General features: G+C 43.5%; 1 protein-coding gene across 2 annotated transcripts in view; it reads right to left on the bottom strand.

The window, feature by feature from the left end:
- Window positions 1-1,966: 1,966 nt before the first annotated feature.
- The window catches only part of DCDC2B (doublecortin domain containing 2B), a 30,136-nt gene continuing 6,930 nt past the window's right edge, over window positions 1,967-25,172 (bottom strand). Inside the window, exons 4-11 of one of the 2 annotated variants that reach the window (XM_083173717.1) lie at window positions 20,938-21,069; window positions 20,714-20,848; window positions 20,597-20,636; window positions 7,013-7,081; window positions 6,760-6,910; window positions 6,527-6,624; window positions 2,497-2,551; window positions 1,967-2,403 (exon numbers count right to left, since the gene is read on the bottom strand). In XM_083173717.1, the coding sequence (XP_083029843.1) occupies window positions 2,390-2,403; window positions 2,497-2,551; window positions 6,527-6,624; window positions 6,760-6,910; window positions 7,013-7,081; window positions 20,597-20,636; window positions 20,714-20,848; window positions 20,938-21,069 (694 nt within the window). In that variant the 3' untranslated portion in view covers window positions 1,967-2,389. Of the gene's footprint in view, window positions 2,404-2,496; window positions 2,552-6,526; window positions 6,628-6,759; window positions 6,911-7,012; window positions 7,082-20,596; window positions 20,637-20,713; window positions 20,849-20,937; window positions 21,070-25,172 lie in introns of both variants that reach the window. The other variant, XM_083173716.1, reaches the window with a different exon arrangement.

The raw sequence follows: 25,172 nt of genomic DNA on the forward strand, positions 1-25,172 counted from the left end.
CTGAACTCTGATCCCCTAGTACCAGTACCATTTGGTAGGTGGGATTCTCTAAGTTTTAATTCCATTAAAAGCTAAGAAATCTATTTCTGGGAACTGGAGATATCTGCAGTTAAGCAAACTGTCCTCCCACCAGAAAATTATGAATAATAATAACTCCACTATACACCCCTCCTCTGCGTATTAAACATCCTCTACCCCCCTGGAAGTTATGTATCAGGACCCCTTCATTCAGCATAGTGCCCCCTTCTCCCACCCCATCTCCCACCATCTGTGCAGAAAATGGGGTAATTAGTGGAAATTACTGATCCAGGCCCTACATGCTGAGCGGTTGATATAACACCCCTTACCACCCGTGGGACATCAAAGCTTCCCCCACCCCTACTGCTGGAGGATCGGTAGGGGCCCCAATACATTGCTATGCCCAGGGGTCTACACTGCTGATATGTGTGTGTGTGTATATATATATGTGTGTGTGTGTGTGTGTGTGTGTGTGTGTGTGTGTGTGTGTATTATTATCATTATTAGTATTATTATTATTTATATACATTTGGTCTATCTATAATACTTTAACTGATCCAGCATATACTGGGTCACCTAAGTGTCCACCTGTGCTTTGCTCCGCCCCCCCTCTGGAAACCCCCTTCTGAAAATCCTGCGTTTGCCTCTGGGTGTGGTTTCCTGGTTACGACTGTTCTTGTACAACATGCCTACTTGGAACTAGCATGCAGTGTCTGTCTTAATTTAATACACCTGAAACAATGGACCTTATTCTGGTTCACCAAAAGCTGCCCGCTGCCTACACAGCTGCCCTTCCCCCCTCGCACGCCGCAGTCCCCTGCAGGTATGCAAATGGATGTTTTGCATAACCATCCATTTGCAGCTTGTGTGCGGGGAGGAAATCATTCCATGGTTGCCGACCGTGGAATGATTTCTACAGCACTAGCAGACCTATGACACCTCTGTGGTGTCTTAGGTCTGCAGGCGCCCTGTGCGGAAAGTGGGCAGGCAGCTAACATATGATGACGTCAGTTGCCCGCCCCCGCACCATTGCTGAATTACCATGGAAACACCCAGTGTTTTCTTGGTAATGCCCATGAACCGCTGGGTGCGACCACTCGTCGCCGCCCCATGGCCTCTGCCCGCAGTGCTGTGTGCGAGCGGCCAGTCAGTAATCAATGCACCAAGCGGCTGCGCAAGCGCATAATGGTATATGCGCATGCACAGTCACACACCATCGCTCCTCTGCATGTTCGCAGGGGAGCGAATGGACCACAATAAGGTCCAATATACACAGCACCTATATGATACCGATCTCTCATTGCCCTATATTGCCTTAAAAATAAAGAAAACTTTTTTTATATATATTTTTTTTAATTGAAAGTAAAAATCTTTTGTACAGTATGCCATATACATTTCTGTACAGCCAAATATATAATATTGAGCGTTTATGAACAATATGTGGTAGGTAAAGCTGGATAATCTAGTGCCTTTCACAGCAATATCTACATTAAATATTATGATGTAACATATGTATATTATCCACAATACTTCAATATAGTTGTCCACAATTAAATTTGGAAATTTGGCATTATCGCTCAACCAAATTGAATGCGATGATTATATTTAACCCTTTGAGTGCTAAGTGAATTTGTAAAAATAAATGTGAAAATTGCCAAGCAAACATTTTTATTTATCATATTTACCTGTAATGTAGGAAATATATATATTTTTTTTACACACCATTTTTTTATTTGAATTTCTATAACAAATGTGAGCGACGCTGGTATTTTTAGTGAATATTTTGCACATCTCTGACAGAGATGTTGGCACTCAAAGGGTTAAGGACCAGATGCACTAAACTTCAAACGTGATAAAATGGAGAGTGATAACCAGCCAGCCAACCAGCTCCTACCTTCCATGTCACACAGAGGAGCTGATTGGTTGGTTTGTTTATTACTCTCCATTTTATCACGTTTGAAGCTTAGTGCATATGGCCTTTAGTATGTTATGGGGCCCAATTATTGTTGCCAGCTGCTGACCACACACACACACACACACTGGTTTACTGCTTCAGCTAAGAGGAGCTAGAATCAGGACAGATCTTAATCTTTTACAAAACTTCTTGTTCACTTGAAACACTTGTGCTGAGACTGTGTGTGGCCAGATTGTTGCACAGGAAAAATAGAAATATAGTAGTTTGTCCATAGAAGTAATTTGGCTCATGCTTGAAGCAATAGTAGTCTGACTCTCATGGATAAACTTGTATGTAGGTGAGCGGTTTTCATAGAAGGTCATACAAGTATACTTGTTGAGTAAAGAAGGTTGGAACTCTTTGTGGTACATCACTTTGTGCCTGTATAGTGGAGACAGTGGAGTAGTGCTACTAATCTTAAGACTTCATTCCTAGAAAGAAGACAGGAATATGAGCCCGAGGACATAGAAAATCACATATGGCACACTGTATTATTAATCTACTGCTATTTACACATCTCATACCATTTTGTGAAGTCCTCATATGAGAATGTTCCTCCTGCACAATCTCTGCTTCTCTCTGCAAGTGTGTAGATAAAAGAAAAGATTATATATATATATATATTGTTTGTTTTGCACCTTGACAAAGGGGCACCTGGGCCCCAAAACGTTGGTTCTCTGCACAATATAGCGTTTATCCCAAAAGTTCCTCTGAGTGCCTCTTTTAAGACCACGTATCCAGATTTGAGGGCACCGGGATCATTTAATCCACTCAGGAGAGTGCCAGACCGCACAGCACAGATATATATATATATATATATATATATATATATATATATATATTATATAATTCTCATCTGATTTTTAGTTTTTAATATATCTAATACAAGTTTCATTCCACATTAGTCCAAAGGCAAACTCATTTAAACGCCTATTTATTTATGCTGGATCTACACTCCGTAAATATAAATTTCCTACTACAGCTAGAAAAGTAATAATGAATTAAGAACATGAGACAGACATGAGCAAGAAAAGTACCAAGGAGAGGAGATGGGAGTAGAGTTATACAGACAAGAGAAAAGTATCCAGAAGAGGAGACGGGAGTAGAGTTATACAGCCAAGAGAAAAGTACCCAGGAGAGGAGATGGGAGTACAGTTATACAGGCAAGAGAAAAGTACCCAGGAGAGGAGATGGGAGTACAGTTATACAGGCAAGAGAAAAGTACCCAGGAGAGGAGATGGGAGTAGAGGTATACAGATGAGAGAAAAGTATCAAGGAGAGGAGACGGGAGGAGAGTTATACATAAAAGAGCCCCAAAGTTACAATGAAAAAGTCAGATTAACATTATTATTATTATTATTATTAGCCGACATTGTGTTATACTACAGTATATGTATGGACCTAAGCTTTACTTTGTATATATCATATATTGACAGAGTACTTCAATTCCATAGATGGCCCTTTTCCCATGTATCGCTGGTTAAGGTATGTGGGTGGCCGGTGTTCAATATAGCGGTGCCGGCATCCTGATGGCCACCAGAAGACCAGCCCCAGAACCTCGAAAGGATCAGGTTCCCGATGCCGGAAAACCAACAGCCGGTATCCCAATTATTGAGTATGCGAGGCAGGCTTGCTAGGGCTAGGCTGCTGCAAGGGAGGGTTAGTGTAAGGGGGTAGAGGGTTAGTAAACTTACCGAGCCCTTGGGATTCTCCATATCATAATGCCCGGGTTGACCTTTGGACCACCGGGATATTATATGTATCCCCAGGTTAAGAATGTTATTACCTTACATTAGGAGGTTTCTTAACGTATGGTTTTCAACCTAAAACTTCGGCCACAATACTGTTCAGGATGTGCTCCCATATCTTCATAACGCTCATTATCTATCTCTAAACACTTATAAACATATTGGGTGACATTTAATAGAATGCGATTTTATCGCACTTTTTAAAATTGCATTTTTCCCTTGTAATCCGCATATTTAATGAGATGTGAAATCGCGGCAAAAAAGGCGTGATAAAGTGCGATATAGTGCGATTTTTAGTCATAAAAATGTGCGATTTTCAGTCCTTAAAATCGGCACATTTTCAGACTTGTGTGATTTTTGTGTAAAAAAAAAAAAAATGAAAAAAATTAATAAAAAAAACGTCGTGGGGTCCCCCCCTCCTGAGCATAACCAGCCCGGGCTCAAAGAGCCGGTCCTGGTTTCATAAAATCACGGGGCAAAACAAATAGCGGTCCCCAGGATTTTATAAAACCAGCACTAGGCTCAAGGGCCAGTCCTGGTTCCCAAAATACGGGGGACAAAATGAGAAGGGGTCCCCCGTATTTCAAGAACCAGCACCGGGCCCAACCAGCCAGCAGGGTAATGCCACAGCCGGTTGGAGACTTTTTATACAAGTCCCCCTGGCCAAAGCATTCAGCCCTCTGACCGGTCAGCATGGGCAGGGGTCTTTGGGAAGTGGGGACCCCCCAAAGATGGGGTCCCCCCCCTCCAGAACTTTCCTGCCCATGCTGAAGCCCAGGGCTGTCCTTGATGCCCCTGGAAGGTGGGCATCGAGCTGATTATAGTATAGTATAGATTATATGTAAAAAAAGAATAAACCAGTGTGTATTGCTGTGGCACTACAAGTCCCAGAAAGCCAGAACTGCATGCAGGGACTTGGAGAACCACAAGTCCCAGCAGGAAGGACAATAAAGGGCCTGCTGCTACTAGTAGTGCCCCAGCAGTACAAATAGTTAAAAAAACCACACAGACACGCTTACAGTGTAATTTTATTACACACGGAGCCCATACATTCCAAATCACCTGACTTGATAGAAGATCGGTCCCCTTCTCCAGTAGAATCCATAGTGGGGTACCTGTGGAGATAAAATATACTCACAGGACGTCTTCGGGGCTTCTCCGGGACCCCTGCACCGCTGTTACCAAGCTCTGGTGTTCTGTTTACTTCTGGGGCTCCGCCCCCGACCGACCGCCCACCAGCCTATCATGGTCTGGCATCGGGAAATCCCTGGTTCTTGATATATGGGGGACCCTTACTCATTTTGTCCCTCGTATTTTGGGAACCAGGACCGGCCCTTGAGCCTGGTGCTGGTTTTATAAAATCCTGGGGACCCCATTTGGTTTGCCCCGTGATTTTATGAAACCAGAACCGGCTCTTTGAGCCCGGGGCTGGTTATGCTCAGGAGGGGGGACCCCACGCTGTTTTTTTTTTGTTTGAACTCTTTTTTTTACACCAGAACCATGCACAGATCGCAATGATCTGTGCATGTCTCTGACAAATTCACCCATCAGAACCTGGTCTGAAAAAAGTGCGATTTTTAGACACCTCAAAAGTGCGATTTCCATTTGTGCATCCCATTAAATAAGCGATTTGTATACTTTTCTATGCGAAAACATCTGGATGAGATAAAAATGCAAATTTTTACCGCCAAGTGAGAAAGTGCGAATTATCGCACATAATGTGCGATTTTCGGGACTGAGCGCACCCTATTAAATTGGCGATTTCAGCAAAGAATGTGATAACGCCATTTTGTTGCCTAATTATCGCCAAAAATCCAAATTCTCATTCAATTAAATGTCACCCATTATTTCTAATTTAATTTTTTGTAGATATATAATTTAATTCACAATATGGTTTAAAAAAAATAGTTGCTATAATAACTAAATAAACACTGTATTCAAATGAAGCACACTAGTAATTAATAGCTGAACAACAGAGGCAAATCATTATCAGACACATTAATGTGATTTACAGTAGATCACTGACAGATAATAAGAACGTGAGCCTCTGTGCCCTATACAATACACTCAACATGCAGCCTATTTATATCATAAGATAAATATACAGATGTGACCTCATTCATCTTTGCTGCAGTCACACCAAACGGGTGTGGTACGGCACTCCGACAGTCGGGATCCCGACAGTCAATATCCCGTCGTCGGAATCCCGACTGCCCAGAGTCAGACAGCATGGCGAGCGCAAAAAAAAGCCCCTCGCGCTGCGCTCGCCACGCTGCGCTCGCCACGCTGCAGGCACGGTGGCTCGCAACACCTATTCTATTCTCCCTCTATGGGGGTCATGGACCCCCACAAGGGAAAATAGCGGGTGGCCGTCGGGCACCCGGCTGTCGGCGTTTTGACAGCCGGGATCCCGACGTCAGGTAAACAACTGTCGGGATCCCGACTGTCGGGAACCCGTCCGGCACCCCACCAAACAAACCCTTTTGGCACGCCAAGCTGTGTGATAATCTAGCGTTTTGCATTTTTTTTTGCTGAATATAGAATGCAACTAGGACACAGGTGGAGACTGTGTTCATTAATTTGATATAATATATTTTTTTTTTATAGATTCTTTATTTTAGATTTTTCAAATAACAGGGGAGACATAGGTACATGCATTTCACATTGATATAATATATTATACTTGTATATTTGTGTGACTGAGTCTCTGTACAAAAAAAAAACTTTGTAGGTAAACTAACATGTGACACAAAAAACATGACAGGATAAAATAAATGACTACATAAATCATATTAGCCAGATGTACCTGATCCACTGGGACCTCTACACGTGTATGTGCATCCTCTTTCACTTCCTGGGCACCAGCTAGCTCATGTCGAGTTTCTTTGACTTTGAATACACCCCCTTCTTTTGCAGAAAGAATAAGCATCATTGTAGGTAGAACAACAGCAAAACACAAGCATTGTTATTTTAACTGTGTTCCAGGGCTATAATGAACAGTTTTATCATGATTGTGACATAGTAAAGGAAGGTACTCACTTCTGTTGTCTTCCTGGTTGGGTTTATGGTTCCGGTTTGAACGTACCCTGACTGGCTTGGCATAAAAGACAGAGTCCTCCTCTTTGGTTGGATGTTTAACACTAGAGAAATTCGGAGCTGTGCCTGTGGAATGAACCCTGCGACTATCAACCTGAATGATACAGAATGTCGATAATGCATTATTGCCATCCATAGCCCACAAAAATTTATATTATTATTATATTTCAAACCCATTAAAATGAACCTCACTTACTTGAGTTGGAGAGTCATTAAGAGCAGAGTCACTGACTCCATCTTGTGACACAGTGTATCCTTTACCAGCCTAAGAAATAAGAGAAGCATACATAAACAAATATCATGCTTATTAAAATGGCTTATCATGTTTATTATTCTCATAATAATAATCTGCAGTTAAAAATGAGGAAATTGTTTTATCTAAATGTAGCTTTAAATGACATTTATCCTTTTGTTATTGTTTCTTTCAGCAATTGTACAACAGTGTACCAACATTTTAATCGAATAATTTCACTTCTGTACCAAGAGATGTATTTAGACATTTACTATTATATTCCTAAGGAAACTTCCTCAACCAGGGCTGCCATTGTGGGGCCCGGGACTGACAAAATAGGCAGGGCCCCCCTTCCCTTTCTCGAACACCTGTAATGCCTGGTGAGACAAGTGCTGGCAGCACTGGCTGCACTACTCCCTGCGATTTCCCCCCCCCCCCCCCACCCCCCACACCCACACATACACACAACTCTCCCGATGGCTGCCTTGTCCTTGTCCACAACACAATTACAAGACAAGATCGTTATCAGAAATATTGGAAATCACTAATCTTTATGATGACCTTGCCTAATGGCCAATTTGATTGGAAAAGTTAGTCACATTAATAGGGCTATACGCCCTATTAATGTGACTAATTTTTCCAATCAAATTGGCCATTAGGCAAGGTCCGCCCGCAACTACCAGGTGGATGGAGCTGTGTGTATGTATGCATGTATGCAGGGCTATTTTTCAGCAGGCTCCAGCAGGAACTGAGGCCCTTATTCTAGTTCACTCTTTCTGACAAAATATTTCTTAGATGGACAAAACCATGTGCACTGCAGGTGAGTCAGAAAGAGTGAACTAGAATAAGGGCCTCAGTTCCTGCTGGAGCCTGCTGAAAAAAAGCCCTGCATGCATGCATGTATGTATGTATTGTGGAAGTCTAGTTGCACACACGCCATTTTAGGATAGTATGGCCGCCATTTTGGTTCGCAGAGTTGCGTAAATAAAGTTTCCATACCCGAGAATGCGTGACGATGTGGACCAGAAGAGTAGCCATACTATCACACATAAATTCATAAATACATACTGACACTAAGTAAAATGTAGTTAAAGGTTTAGAACACCACACATAGCTTAGTTAGCCCTGCATACATCTGTCTGTATCATGTTAAGTATCGTTCCGTTCCGTTCATTATGCGCAGTATTCCGGTCATTGCGAAGATTTCGCAATATACACGGCCCGATAGTTATGGACATAATCCATATTCCAGAGACAGTTTCTGTTGAAAGTATGTAACAAAGGAATCTGGATGAAACTGGTTCTTATCACTGCTGACGCCGAAACCATCAAACAAAGGACTCTTAAAGTTCACTCCCCTGCACCTAGTCAAACCAGTTGTATCATCTTACCCCCAATCACAGTGGACCTGACATACGATCTCTGACCAATGGGAATGGCCTTTGACCTCCCCCTTCTGACCCTATAAGATAGGTGACCCAGGGCTGCCCGGTCACTTCGGCACATCTACCTTTCCCTGACTTTCCACCGGGCTATAGTTCATCCCTGAACGATAGCGAGCTCTGACCGGACTGCGCTTCGCATATTTGATGAGACGGTAACGGTTGCATTAACGGTATTTATCCTTAGTGTATTGTTGGCTGATTGTGTCTTGTATCTGTTTTTCTTCCCTTAGTAGAGCCTGTATAGTATATACATTGTTAGACTATTGTATAACTTGTTATACCTATATTTTCTATTTCTGTAACCCCCTTTTGTCCATTAGGGACTTAAATACATCTTTTTGTGGAGTTCCTATCTCCTTACTTCTATACCGTGGTTGTGTCTGTTATTCGCATTTAGCGATAAAGGTTTATTACGGACTCTGTCCTTAAAGGGTATCTTCGCAGATCAGAGTCAAAGCACTGCGAAAGGATCTCTTATTAAGGTATTGGTTCTTTGGTGTATAATACACGATAAAGGTACGCTACGCTGCGCTACGTTAAGTAAGCACGTAGCTAGGCATAAAGGGTACGCTGGTTACGGACTTAATACGTAACTCGCGCTTTTCACTTATTGTTTCTTTGGTCATATTAAATCGCCATTAACAATTGAGGGCTCGTCCGTCCGTTACACATTCTGGAGCTCAGTACCAGGCGCACGGCTTGACCTATACCAGCAAAAGGGTGGAAGTATTATTATCCATTGCTGGATAGGCCAGGTCCGCGGCGGTGCGGGGTTCGGGAAGTGCTAGCGTTGAACCCGAAGCACAATAAGTGAAAGCCACGTGTTTTAAAGCATATCATATCTAAGTGTTTAGTAAACTGTACTTCTGCCTGCCACAAGTAGTTTAACGGGGTATAGTGTCTGGGGTTGCTTGTTTATTACAGTATATGTGCCATGCGCGATAAAGTTCGCACACGTGGAAACAAAGGCCTGTGTTTTATTATAGTACATAGAGGATCCCTTCTGTGCAAAACTATAACTTTTATTGTTAGTTAGAGATTAGGGAAGGACCGCGCTCTTTTTTTGTTATGGCAGCTCCGTTATTTAAAGGTAATGTAATAAAGTTGTTAATGGAGCGCTCTATGATTTATGTCAATTATAATTGAAATTAAAAATAAAATAAAAAAAAAATAAAAATAAAATAAAATGGTGGTATAAAAATAAATAAAAAAAAAAATAAAATGAATGTGAATAAAAATAAATATAAAGAAATATAAAGAACGGATAACGAGTGGACACCTGTAACAAGAAATAGTGGGTTAAGAATTGGAATTTTTCCAATGTTTACACTCTTTACGTGAGGTTTTTGTGGAGTTGCCCGTCCTATCTCACCCTAACTACAAGCCGGCGGCGCAGCACGGAGGCTTGCGGTGTTAAGCCGCGGCTATCGGTACCTTCTCCCATGTGGCACGGCTTCTGATGTTGTACCCAGCAGCCAGCAAGAACAACATCAGAAGCCGTGCCGGGACGCCGGCGAAACAACGGGACCTGACAGCTGCATCCCCGCTGCCACACGGGAGAAGGTACCGATAGCCGCGGCTTAACACCGCAAGCCTCCGTGCTGCGCCGCCGGCTTGTAGTTAGGGTGAGATAGGACGGGCAACTCCACAAAAACCTCACGTAAAGAGTGTAAACATTGGAAAAATTCCAATTCTTAACCCACTATTTCTTGTTACAGGTGTCCACTCGTTATCCGTTCTTTATATTTCTTTATATTTATTTTTATTCACATTCATTTTATTTTTTTTTTTATTTATTTTTATACCACCATTTTATTTTATTTTTATTTTTTTTTATTTTATTTTTAATTTCAATTATAATTGACATAAATCATAGAGCGCTCCATTAACAACTTTATTTTATTGTTAGTTACTGCAGGGTCAGGGACTCCGCCACGTGGCGATAAGTTCTGGGCCTTTTTACAGTAACGTAAAGCGTCTATTGTGTATTACGCAAGGTGCGCGCGCACGTGCCCACATCGGGAAATTTTCGCATCTTTGTACGTGATTTACGGATTAAGTGCGGGATGTATTTTGCATCTTGATACGTAACTTTCGGACGGAGTTAAGGGATTTATTCCACATTTAGGCGCAATTACTGCGTATAGCGAAACCCGAGGGCAACCTTGCAAATACACTATAGAACACGTGGGTGGCCGATTCATCGGCGGCCTGTGAACAACGCACGTACACACGTGGCTGTTCATTGGTACTGCACATGCAGCACACATAGGAACTCAAAGGTGAACAGTATTAAACCATCAGCTTTATTTAAAACAGTATAGCAATATACTGTGGATAAGGCGGTGATTAAAATAAAGAGAAAATAAGTTTTTTTTCTTTTTGTTCATTTTCTCATTAAGCAAGCAACTCAAGCATTGTTTTAATAGATTCCTATAGCTTATAATAAGGGATTTATACCTGCATAAGTATCTAGTGAAAAGCTACCAGCCTGGGAAGATTTTCTGTACAGAAATATTTCAAATATATGCATAAGACCAAGGTGTAACCAGCGCCCAGTGTGAAACATAACTGAGGCGAACGGGTGTGTGACGGCACGACTCAAGCGCAGTGTAGTCCAGTGTAGGACAGTCCAGTTAGGACAGGGTTCATGTGACGACGTGCCCATAGGAACTGCCCCTTCAGTGGAACTGATCCGCTAGGAGGGTACAAGAAGATACATCGGAACCCAGTGATCCGATTAGCTACTTTAGAAAATCCAGTTTTTGGGGGTACAGGAAAACAAGTTTGTTGTACCCTGGAAAAATTGTGCCGCACCTTGCAAGTTGGCTAGAAGTTCGCTGCTAGTTGAAAGACTTGGTGATTGAGTATCATACCTCGTATCCTTCGCACCTGCTTGACTGTGGGATGTTCTAGGAAGCTGTAGAAGTGAGTGTTTGGGGAGCTCTCAGACAAGTAATAACCCACCGGTATCTATTAAGCTGTGAACGTTTATTCCTGTAATTATGGGTAATAACGGGTCACGCTGTGATAACGTGCATGTTAGGGAGGAAGCAAGCCGGCCAAAAGGATCGGCTGCTTTTATTATGTGCTGTAAGCACGGTGAACGCGCAGTTGTTTACCAAAATAAATGGAGAAAAATGACACAAGGCAGCAAGTTAGAATTTCCCAGCGTTGGTAGTTTTGATCCAGACATCTTATCGGCAGTAAAAGATGAAATATGTCTGCTCTCCAATCGTAAGAAGAGAGTTAAGCACATAGAAATTCTTAAATTGTGGCAGAAGGAAGGGCAGGAACAATGGGGAATCAGATGTCTGGCAGTGACAGATACAATCAGCCACAATAAAAATGCAACCGTAGCCGCAACAGCTCCCCCACCCCCATATGTGCCGAAGGGGTTAATGACTCATAAGAAAGACATGAGTAATAATGTATCCGTTACTAACTTGTACCCTGTCTTATCCCCTTATAAGGAAACCCGAGAGGAAAACGAGCAGCTGTTGGCACTGGCCGTCTCCCATGCAATTAATATGATTGAGGGAAAAGCTCAACCCGCTGTTGAGGTCCCAGCACAGGAGGAGGAGACGGCTGATGCCAACAGCGTAGTATTGGACTCAGGTAAGGATGCACTACACAGCACAGACACGGACGACTCCCAAGCAGGTCCCAGTAATGCGGATGTGGTACAAACATATCCTATGCGCACACTGGAGGTTCCCTATGGTAAGGCAGACAGAGAGGGTGTGATACCTACCAGGAAGATGACCATGCTAAACCCATGGACACGGTTAGAGCTGCGGTCCATCATTTCAGATTTCCCTGATCCTAGGAAAGATCTGGCATTGTGCCGGAAATTTGTAAGGGATCTGGGAAACTCTGATGAGCCCACCAACAAGGATTGGAGAATCATGTTGAGGGCCTGTCTCCCCACTCACATAGACATCCCGAAATTCATTCAGGATAGTGGATTGAAAGTGGACAAGGAGATAAATGATGAGATCAACCAGGAAAATATACGCCTAATCAACTTACAATTGGGAGTATATTTTCCTGCGGCAGTGGAATATAGCAAGATTTTCACCATCAAACAAAAGGATGGCGAAACTGCTGCTGATTATTTCACTAAGGCCTTACTGGAGGTATCAAAATACACTGGTGTCTCCGAGCCTAAGGACGACCCCCACCTGAGGGAGATGACTGTCTCTGTGCTGGTGGAAGGGCTTAGGGAAAACCTGAGAGCCAGAGTCCAAACTTCTTTCCCAAATTGGCGTGGAATGACAGTGGATGCCCTACGGGAATCTGCTGTGGACCACGACCGCAACATTAAGAAGCACAGGGAACTGCAAACTGACAAACTGATGATGGTTAGCATCCAAGCCCTTACTAATGCCCCAAACAAAGCTGCATACCAACGAAACACCAGGGACACAGGTAGAAAGCCAATTATCTGTTACAACTGCAATAGGGAAGGTCACTACGCAGCTCATTGTAAGTCAGGAAACCCCAGGAGTTATCAGACACATAAGCGAGAATGGGAATCTCACAAAGGTGAGACACGGAGATACCCAGCCCCTAGACAATGGGAGGAGACAGACAGGTCACGCAACATGCCTCCTCCCCATCTGATGGCTGACACTGTGCTAAGGGCAACCCAGGTCAGACAATAGGAAGCAGGTCATACCTGTATCCTACAGCCAGTTAGACTAACACAACACCTTAGAGAGGAACCTCAGGTGAAAGTTGATATAGCTGGAGTAAGACAAACCTTTTTGGTTGATACAGGGGCGGCCAGATCTGTTCTCAACACTCCTCTTCACTTGGGTTTCACTAACCAATCAGTAGCAGCAATTGGGGTAACAGGAAAAATACAACATTACCCATTGACGAAACCAGCAGAGGTTACAATCGGGCCTCTGCATACCAAACACTCTTTTCTGTTGGCTGCAGCGGCCCCGACTAACCTTCTAGGTAGAGATTTACTATGCAAAATGGGATGTGTCATCTATTGCACCCCCGATGGGGTATTTCTGGACACTCCTAGAAATCTTACACAAGAAGTGCAAGATATGCTGGACAGTCCTCAGAGGCTAATGTTGTATTCCACTGTTGTAGAGTCAAATCCATCTAGGGTAGCTGAAATTACAGCACAAATACCGGGTTCCCTTTGGACTAAAGATGGACAGGAAGCGGGGCTGATGGCAAATGTAGCTCCAGTAGAGATCCGCTTAAAAGAAGGCAGGATAGCCCCAAAAATACCGCAATACCCTTTAAAACCTGAAGTTGTGCTAGGAGTATTCCCAGTGATCCAACGATTGCTCCAACAGGAAATCCTAGTTAGAACTTCCAGCACGGCCAATAGTCCCATCTTTCCTGTGAAAAAGAGCGGGGGGAGGGGCTACAGACTAGTGCAGGATTTAAGAGGGGTAAACAAAGTAGTTGAGAGCCAATTCCCCGTAGTGCCAAACCCAGCTGTCATCCTAATGCAAATCCCACCTCACTGTACTCATTTCACAGTCATTGATTTGTGTTCAGCGTTCTTCTCCGTCCCTTTGCACCCTGACAGCCAGTATCTGTTCGCCTTTACTTACAGAGGAGTACAGTATACCTGGACACGACTCCCCCAAGGATTCATAGACAGCCCCAGCATCTTCTCCCAGGCCTTGCATGATTGTTTACAATCCTTTCAACCCATGAGTGGTTCGATACTGATACAATATGTCGATGACTTATTGTTGTGTTCTGAGTCACTGGAGTCATCAGTGGATGACACTAGACAACTACTGATGCATCTCTCAGAGACAGGACATAAAGTATCAAAGGATAAGCTGCAATTATGCCAGACCAGGGTTAAGTATCTGGGTCACTGCCTTACCCAAGGGCTGAGACACCTCACCGACGACAGAATCCAAGCGATTCAGAACATGGTACTGCCACAGACCCAGCATCAGATCCGTACGTTCCTAGGCATGTGTGGATACTGTCGCAATTGGATCCCAGGATTCTCTATTCTGGCATTACCACTACAAGAGATGGTTTCCTCAAGTAAGCCAGATCGGGTCTCTCATACTGAGGAATCTGAGCTGGCTTTCGAGGAACTAAAGGTGAGCCTAACAAAGGCCCCAGCACTGGGAATGCCAGATTATGGGAAACCCTTTGAACTGTACGGAACTGAATCAGGTGGGTGTGCGGCAGGAGTACTTGTACAAAAACATGGTGATGCCAACCGACCAATAGCGTACTACAGTGGCCAGCTGGACACAGTAGCACGCTCACTCCCAACTTGCTTACGAAGTGTGGCCGCAATAGCACAACTAGTAAGTAAGAGTGAGGACGTAGTGTTGGGACACGATTTAACTGTTCATGCTCCCCATGCTGTCTCTGCCCTCCTAAATTCTGCCCAAACACGTCATGTGTCCTCAGCACGGTTCACTAAGTGGGAACTGGCGCTGATGGCCCCAGTAAATATTACCATCAAAAGATGCAACACACTAAACCCAGCCACATTCCTTCCTCATGTGCCCTCCAAGGCACAAAGGGTGGAGGGTGATGGGAATGTTGCTGAATATGGTAAAGCAGAGTTTAGTGAGGGTGAGGACAAACATGATTGCATGACCTACCTGAATCAGACCTTCACAGCACGTCCTGACATAAGCGACAGCCCATTAAGTGAGGTAGACATAACCTTATTCACAGATGGTAGCTGTCATAGACAGACGGACACGGGAGAGCTGTGCACAGGCTACGCAGTAGTAGATGGAGAAGGTATTGTGGAAGCTGAACCCTTGGGACCACCTCACTCAGCACAAGTAGCGGAACTGGTGGCACTGACCAGAGCATGTGAACTGGCCCAAGGAAAATCAGTCAACATATATACCGACTCCAGATATGCTTTCGGAGTAGTACATGATTTTGGAGCCCTATGGCGCCTCCGAAATTTCATGACGGCGGCTGGCACACCAGTGGCGCATGCGACATACATTAGGAGACTTCTGGGAGCTATTCAGCTTCCAGACAGAGTGGCTGTTATCAAGTGCAAAGCTCACACATCAGAGAAGGACCCGGTGTCACTTGGTAACAGCCGCGCTGATGAGGCAGCGAAAAGGGCCGCATGCCCTGTAAATATTTTCACCCATCCTACCAACCTTTGTACACTGAACATGGTATCCACATCCAAACTGATAGACATGCAGAATTTGTGTTCCCCACAGGAAAGAGCAGTATGGAAGTCGAAGGGATGTGGCCAAGAGTCCACCGGACTTTGGAGAGATGGACACGGGAAACCAGTGGCCCCCAGGGCATACCTTCCTAGTCTAGCCGAGGCGGCCCATGGGCTGACACATCTTGGGAAGGAAGGTATGTGCAAGCTGGTAAAGGCCTACTGGTGTGCACCAGGGTTCGCTTCTCAAGCAGGTAGAGTGGCAATGTCATGCCTCACCTGTTTGAGGAAGAACATTGGAAAAGCCATCCCAACAGAGCCATCCCACATCCCTCCTACAGAAGGCCCTTTCCAGGTAATACAAATCGACTTCATACAGTTACCACCCTGTAGAAATTTGAAATATGTATTAGTTTGTGTTGACATGTTTTCCAGCTGGGTGGAGGCTTTCCCCGCTGCCTCCAACACTGCTACCTTTACAGCAAAGAAAATATGTCAGGAGTTTGTCTGTAGATATGGTATCCCAAAAGTCATTGAGAGTGACAGAGGCACTCATTTCACAGGAGAGGTCTTCCAAATCATGTGTAAACTCCTGGGGATTAATAGTAAACTTCATACTCCATATCGTCCCCAGGCGAGCGCCAAAGTTGAGAGAATGAATGGTACTATTAAGAACAAATTGGGTAAAGTTATGGCTGAAACAGGGTTGTTATGGCCAGAGGCATTGCCTATTGTGCTGTATAGCATTAGGACCACTCCCAGGACTCCGCTCAACTTGTCCCCCTTCGAGATATTGTTTGGTCGGCAGCCACACATCATGATAGACCCACAGGATGATCTCAAATGTAATAATGAGTTAACTGTACAGTATATCCTTAAGCTAAACAAACAGCTAAGGAAACAACAAAAGCAGCTGAATTTACTGAACCCTGATATGCCTACCGAGAATTGTCATAATCTTAAACCAGGAGACTTTGTTATGATCCGAAATTTTTTACGCTCAGGTTGTTTGATAGACCGTTGGGAAGGACCGTACCAAGTTTTGTTGACCAGCACTACATCAATTAAAGTCGCAGAGAGAGAGACTTGGATACATTCGTCCCACTGCAAGAAAGCCAGTAACCCAGAGTTCCCGAGTGCAGAGAGCGAAAGAGAAGAAGTGTCGCTAGAAGCATTGTTCCGGGAAGACTGAAAGGCAGCCAAGGTCGAGCAACCTGAGCGAACAAAGGTCCAAGAGCAGAGCAAATAAAAGTCCCCTGGTAGAGATGATGGAAGGACTCCAAGCAACAGGTTCACAGTTATGCATATATTTCTTTGTTTTCTTTCTGTGTCCTTTTCTTCATCCAAAGATACTCGGTGGCTGCCACATACTAGAGCGATCGGAGCGGAGTTCTGACAGTGTAATAATAAACCCAGATATGGGTGAGGTAGAATCCCTAAACCAGCTTGACACTTTGCCCATGACAGGAGAAGGTAAAAGGTATGAGGAGAACGTAGTTCAAGGGCTATGTGATGAGTTATTGTCTGGTGAGTACTGTGTCTGTAGATATTGCCAACCTAAAATGGAAGAAGAATGCATCCAGCGATGTCAGTCGACAAGTAAGGCAACTACAGGCCGACATCCTTTGAGTGATTACCACTCACTAGTGGGTAAGGTCTTAAACCAAACAGAATGCTGGGTTTACAAGTGCTACATAAAAGGAGTAGTGTAGGCCTAGTCCCATATCCGCTTAATATTTCTGAGATTAGTGTACTAAATAAGGGGAGGCCACTGGATAAGAGATACCTGTATACCAGGTCCCCTAGTCTTAGATTACATCCATACCAAGTGGACAAATCCCTGGTATGTATGAACTTCTCTAGTTCCAGAACGATTGGTACTTGGGAAGTGACATGGCACAACCAGACAATAACTTACTCCCAGCGTCCAGATGGAGAGCCTATTGATAAGGAATTATTGTTAAAGATCCGAACCAGTGGGAGACACTATAAATATGTCTACACGGTGAAGAAAAGTAAAATGATGGCCGGCAGAGTATCAGCCGGCTACTGTAATATGACCCTACAGCCAGAAACATGTGAGGAACGAGTCAGGGAGCAGGGGACAGGGATGTTCTTATGGATAATGTGTGACAAGATCATGAAATACTCTGTCCCCTATTTTCTCCCTGACGATGTTTATTATATATGTGGTAGAAGGGCGTACAAATGGCTCTCCATGAACTACGTTGGAATTTGTTACCTAGGCAGAGTGTTACCTGAAGTGATGACCCTCACCCATGATGAGATGGTGAGCATACACAGAGGCATACCTCCTCCTTACACTCATACCCATTATGATCAAATCCATAAAAGGGATTTAACAATCAGGAAAGAACCCCTAGCTTCTGAAATGATACACGAGTCATTCGGTATCCAACTTCTCATTGCATTAGATATCACCCATACCACCAGAGGAGTCATAAATTTTAAGTATATACAAGCATTAGCCAGCTTGGTAGATAACATCACTGAGATTTATGATGACACTTTTAGATACACTGGGAAGGAGTTGCAAGCATATAAAAGAGAGCTAGTCCAACATCGGATGGTGTTGAACTATCTGACAGCTATGACAGGAGGATATTGTGTCACCCTCTCTACACAGTTTGGGGTGAAATGTTGTACATATATCACCAACAATACTGAAGACCCAGAAGAAATCATCGATCATCGGATGGAGGAGATTCTTCAGCTTAAATGGGAATTTAGAAGGGAACATAATATCAGCCTGGCAGAAATAGGTAACAAAGTTAGCGAATGGACCTCCTGGTTGAATCCAATGCACTGGTTCTCTGGTTTAGGAGAATGGGCGCAAGGAATCATAGCTAGCATAGGAAAACTCCTTCTCTGTATCGGTGGTGCCATCATAGTCTTTGTGCTGCTGTTCAAATGTTTAAAGGTGATGACCCGGGGAAGGACAAAACGTACCGAAATCATGAGTGTAAGAACGAGAGATGCAGAGGAAGACCAGGGTTTGGTATATGACCCTAGAATTGAAACCACCTCCCTTTAAAGAAACCATAATTGTGAACGTGTATATGTCGTAACCTCCCTTGTTTTTATTTTTATCCCAAAATTGTACATTATCCTTCGTGACCCTGAGTAGATTGTTCGATAAATGCGGCCCATCGTTTATCCATGATCCTGGATCGGCCGAGAGCAGATGGTTTACTCCCCTTATATGTTTAATTCATGTATCCCAATTTCTCTGTTAGGATTATGAATTTCTGTATTGTTATGTAAAATGTTTGTATTGTAACAGTTTTATATTTACTGTTAAAGGGTGGACTGTGGAAGTCTAGTTGCACACACGCCATTTTAGGATAGTATGGCCGCCATTTTGGTTCGCAGAGTTGCGTAAATAAAGTTTCCATACCCGAGAATGCGTGACGATGTGGACCAGAAGAGTAGCCATACTATCACACATAAATTCATAAATACATACTGACACTAAGTAAAATGTAGTTAAAGGTTTAGAACACCACACATAGCTTAGTTAGCCCTGCATACATCTGTCTGTATCATGTTTAGTATCGTTCCGTTCCGTTCATTATGCGCAGTATTCCGGTCATTGCGAAGATTTCGCAATATACACGGCCCGATAGTTATGGACATAATCCATATTCCAGTAACGGTTGAGACGGTAACGGTTGCATTAACGGTATTTATCCTTAGTGTATTGTTGGCTGATTGTATCTTGTATCTGTTTTTCTTCCCTTAGTAGAGCCTGTATAGTATATACATTGTTAGACTGTTGTATAACTTGTTATACCTATATTTTCTATTTCTGTAACCCCCTTTTGTCCATTAGGGACTTAAATACATCTTTTTGTGGAGTTCCTATCTCCTTACTTCTATACCGTGGTTGTGTCTGTTATTCGCATTTAGCGATAAAGGTTTATTACGGACTCTGTCCTTAAAGGGTATATTCGCAGATCAGAGTCAAAGCACTGCGAAAGGATCTCTTATTAAGGTATTGGTTCTTTGGTGTATAATACACGATAAAGGTACGCTACGCTGCGCTACGTTAAGTAAGCACGTAGCTAGGCATAAAGGGTACGCTGGTTACGGACTTAATACGTAACTCGCGCTTTTCACTTATTGTTTCTTTGGTCATATTAAATCGCCATTAACAGTATATATGTATATATGCATACTACAACATAAGTAGCAAACCACTTAAAGTGCATTTTTTGTCTCTTGGCATGAATGACTAAATAATGACCCTAGTGATGCCTACAAAGAAATGTCACTGATTATTCAAACAATCTTCATGTGCTGTGCAATGGTTAATGTTTATTACAAGACACTTAGGAATACTGTACATTTACTAAGATAGGAGTTCTATTGAAGATGGGATGTTGCCCATAGCAACCAATCAGATTCTACTTCTTTAATTATTTAGCACCTTCTAGAAGATAATAAATATAATCGGATTGGTTGCGACATCCCATCTTCCGTAGAACTCCCATCTTAGTAAATGTACCCCTTAATGCCCAGTTAAAGCATACAGTATTGCCAACAGCCAAATTATAGAGACAAAGGTCATATAGTCACAATAAGGGATGCTGGTAATCCCTGCTTTTATTTTCTGATGGTGCTCAACATTACTGGAGTCCTGCACCTTTTCTTTCTGGATACAGGAAGTTCTACTGTCATTACTAGTATATGTGTACATTCCCTCCTGGAAGGTATATTAGCATACCAGCCTATTAACAGACCAGAGAGACACTTACCTGGCCTCTGGCTCTTCAGCAGTTTTGGGGAGCACCGGAATCACTGCAAATCATTTTACTATATTTCAAGCTCTGTGCCACAGTAAGCCATCATATCAAAATACATCCAAGGAATTTTGCACACCTAGCAGTGACAGTAAGAAGATGCCATACACATACGTCTGCTTACCATAACTTTTGGGATCCTGCGCTTTATACCAGGGCGATTCCTAAAGCAGACATAAGATGGCTCAGGTTTAACCAATAAAAGTATGCCATGAATGGAGAAATAGTGTAAGTTATGTACTTGTTTCCTCCGGGTGGAGTGAGGAGTTCTTCATATGGGAGGCATTTATATTTCTCAGATCCAACAGCAACATAGTATTCACCAGACACCAGCTCTGCTCCACATGAGATAGAGACTCCATCTATAGTGCACAACCTGGAGAGAGTTACATGCACCAGACACAGGGATCAGAACATAGACTTTAGACACACACGCCCGATTTTGTGGCCATGTACCACACTTACTTTCTAACAGCGCCACTGTACAGATGGGCCTTTTCAGTCAGCAGGGTTAGAACCAGCTCCCACTCCTTCTGGATGCTTGGAGGTATAACAATCCGGACAGGTGGGGTCATTAGATCTCCATTACGGAAAACACTGTCAAGGGAGTACACAACTAGTAAGACTGGAAAATGATGGGGAGAGACAAATAAAGTGTAAAAGATACATAATCCCATAATATTCAATCATCATTCGTTTCCATCAGAAGGATGTTTTAGGATTACATGAGATTCTCAAATGTTCATACCACAAAGCATTTCCTGCAATTTCATTGACCTGCTATCATAAGACAATTCGGTTTAGACGGAGTTGTTATAGAATTACTATATTTATCACTATACTCATTCTCCCTGCTGCTTATATGGTTTATGTTACAGATAAAGTAGTATGCCAGCAATTTTGGGTCCTACTATATAATGCAGGACAGGATAATTGTCGGACTGCTAGGAAAACTGAAATAACACAAATATCAATGGGCCCATTCTAGCTATCTAAAGTAGGGAAGTCCAAAGATCTTTCTCTATGACATGTCCATTTATATAGGACCATCACCCTGGGTATTCATTAGTACATTACACTGCAGTTGGGGTAGATTTAAAATATGCAATGATATCATACTTGCCAAAGCTTTGTAGAAGGGGGTGAAGCTGGGGGTTTCATGATACAATCACATCATTGTGTCTCCACCCTTACTATACAATGCTGTGATTGCCAGCATTGTGAAGTGTGGTGCAGGGCCACAATGACGCAATTCAATGGAAATCATATAAAGTAACACCTACTTTGCTCAGGAAGTGGGTGGCCATGCCCAAGTGACTTGCCTACCCCATTTTCGGGAGACTCTTGGATAATCTAGAAGAGTAGGCAAGTATGACTGAGATTGGAGGGGTCTCCTAGTGAGATACATGCAATAATCCGGCAGTGGGGATGTCGTTGGGCAAAAGACTGACCCTGGCATCCCGATACAGAGAGTTAATCCTCCTCAGCATACTTACATTCTGGATGCCAGGTATTAGGAATCTGGCATCGGTATCCTAATCCATTTTGAAGTTCCGGTTCCTAAATTCTTAAGGCAGTAGGGATTCAGGCTTCAGGATTCCAGCAGCCGGCATCCCAACTACCATCCTATGGGAACTCTAAATTGCAGTGTAAATTTAAAGCTGTTAGGCATTTCCAGGCTACATGCAAAAGTGGGCGACATTTACCCAGCATGCAAAAAAATGTAATGTATGCGCACCCCTTGCATTGCAGCATGGTTTGTCCTGAATATTTACATGATTTCCCAAAGGTGAATTAGTCCATTGCACTCTTTTGTACTGCAAAAGTGGTTTTGGCTTCAAATAAAAGCACACACTATATGTGCTATATATACACACACACACACACACACACACACAGTATAGTGATGTTTTGCATGCCTATACACAAAAAATCTTAATCCTTTTAGGGCTACCATATACTCTCGGCCTGCCCGTCTCACTTTCTGGGTTACACAGTACTACAAATAACTACCCGTGTAGTTGCATGCGGGACCATTATATGGTTTTATTTTCTTATCCCAGCCCTTTCATATTTACTGAATTTTTGCTTCAAAATGTTGATGGTGTTGGTGATTGGTAAGCATTGCTGCCTTACAGAACTGGCGTATGGCACAATCTTTGTTAGAGAGTGAGTATGTTGTTCGAGTATGTGTACTAGGCAGGGCCGGATTAACAATGGGGCTGATGGAGCTACAGCTCCAGGCCCATTCTCCAAATAGGCCCATTCTGTAGCTGAGGACCAGAGCTTTCCAACGAGCCCAGCCCCGTGTCGGTAGCCCCCCGGGAACCGGAGATACCGACAGGCAAACCTGGAACGTTTTCCCCATAGGATAACATGGGACCCGCTAATTCCGACCTCCACCCGATTCCAACGGCTGCCAGTTCCCCCTCCGGCATCACAGAAGCTTGAGGTTGATCTCAGTCGAACCCAAATCGCTGGGCCTTCAATCTGATACCTGGTCCATATGGGTTCATTGGTTCTAGAGATATTGCGGGTAAACCAATTTTTTTTTCATTTCTGAAATGTAATTTCATGGCTGTTGTTTGACAGATTTCTCTGGAACCAAATGGCCCAGTTTCACGGGACCAAAATCATTTGAAGCCTACATGTAAATCGGTCAGTTGGTTCCGAAGATGTAGCTGGTTGTTTAAAGGGGGGCGGGGGTTGTTTTCTCTCCCCCTCACACAAAAAAATGCAGGGACTAGGCTGGTGTAAAACGGTCCAGTCCGGGAATGTCCCTGCATGATCTTGGGGCCATATTCCCGGGTAAATCCCTGCATTTTCTGGTGTGAAAGGGGTATTATTTCAAATAGCTGGGACATGCAGTGCTCTGAATACAGCCAGGCAGCCCCCTGCTCTCTGCCCAGCTGTCAATGGCTGTCATTTCTGCCCAGCGGCGGCTATCCCCCAGTTACCGCAAGCATGTATTCCCCCTTGGCAATGAGCATGTAATCCCACATGGCAATGAGCATGGAACCCCTGGCAATAAGCATGGAACCCCTGGCAATGAACATGTTGGTAAGCAACACTTAAGTAGCATAATTTTTCATAGGCATTATGGTGTTTGGCATAATACGTAATGGAGAATATGGTGTTTGGCTTAACATGTAATGGGCATTATGGTGTAAATTTTTAATGCGCGCCTTCAGCGCGCAATGCCCCTATTTATGAAGCATATTGTGCATTATTGCTCAATCTGTTTGGTATAATAATGTGTATTTTGGCTCAATCCATGTGGCAAAATGTGTATTTTGCCTTAATCTGTGTGGCATAACATGAATTTTGACTCAATCTGTGTGCCATAGTGTGAATTTTGGCCCAGTCAGTGTGAATTTTGTCTCATTCCATGTGGCACAATGTGTAAGAGGCAAGTACAGTATAAGGGGTTACTATTGTGTTGCATGATTTGTATAAGTGGTATATGGTGTGGTAAATTTAGGTAGCCACATAAAAGATGCTGAAATGTTGTGTACCAAGTTTCGGGTTTCAGTATATTTTTTATGACTGCAGTGCTGCCTCACCCCGCAAGTATCTTAGGATATCGGCATCCTGCATGTGCACCTTTGGAGGGCACCCGCCAATATATCTCCCTGCATTTTTCCTATGCCAGCCCCCTGCCTTTTCCAGGCATATATAATTAGTTGAAAGGATTTACACAAATACAGACACACCCATGAGCAGACCACCCAACCAGAACACTGGTCACGCCCCCACATTATTAGGTGCTGGCCACAACCCCTATTATTGTGCATAATAGGCCATTGATAATTTTCAGCTCCAGGCCCATTTAGACCTTAATCTGGCTCTGGTACTAGGGAAGTGTGACTGTAAACTACAATGGGAGCAGGGATTAATGCAAAATTATTCAATATTATCTGTAAAGCTCTGCATAATATCCAAACGATAAGAACAATCATTTGAAGATAATAGGGGAAATTTACTAAATGAAATTTGTAAAAAATAGGTGTATTTGTATCCAGAAATACACTTATTTTTGACATTTACTATCCCGAAAATACGGCAATTCGTAGTCGTATTGATGTGCTATAAATACAAATTGCCGTATTTTCGGGATAGTAAATGTCAAAAATAAGTGTATTTCTGGATACAAATACACCTATTTTTTACAAATTTCCTTTAGTAAATTTCCCCCAATGCGTCTGGTGTTTAGTTGGGAGCAGTGCAAAAATAAAAAGAAGCAATTAACTGTGCACCTGGATAAATCATGTTGCAATAAAAGAAGTACACGGATGTTTGTTTTTGCATGCAGGGCAAATATAGGCTGCTTTTGTCAGCTTTATTCTTACACTGCGATTTACTTTTGACTTTGGACACACTCCCTCTCTAAGGCCCTTATTCTGGTTGGTGCGGTCAGAGCCGCACACGGGGCTCCGACCGCACAAACCAAGGGCCGCCCACCGGACGGATCGCCACGGCCGTCCGTACACGGACGGCTGGCGATCCGCACAAAAATGGTGGAGGCTACGCCTCCACCATGGTGGGAGCTGCCCCCTGCCTTCGATGGTCGACGACCATCGAAGGCAGGCCCGCACGCCGCGGCAGCTCCCGCAAGCTCAGACCACACGGACAATCGTCCGTGTGGGAGCTTGTAAGGGGGCTGAAAGCTGACATCCGGCGACGTCAGCTTTCCGCCCCCA

The sequence above is a fragment of the Crinia signifera genome, chromosome 2, assembly GCF_055691185.1.
Source record: "Crinia signifera chromosome 2, ASM5569118v1, whole genome shotgun sequence".
In the NCBI taxonomy this organism is placed as follows: domain Eukaryota; kingdom Metazoa; phylum Chordata; class Amphibia; order Anura; family Myobatrachidae; genus Crinia; species Crinia signifera.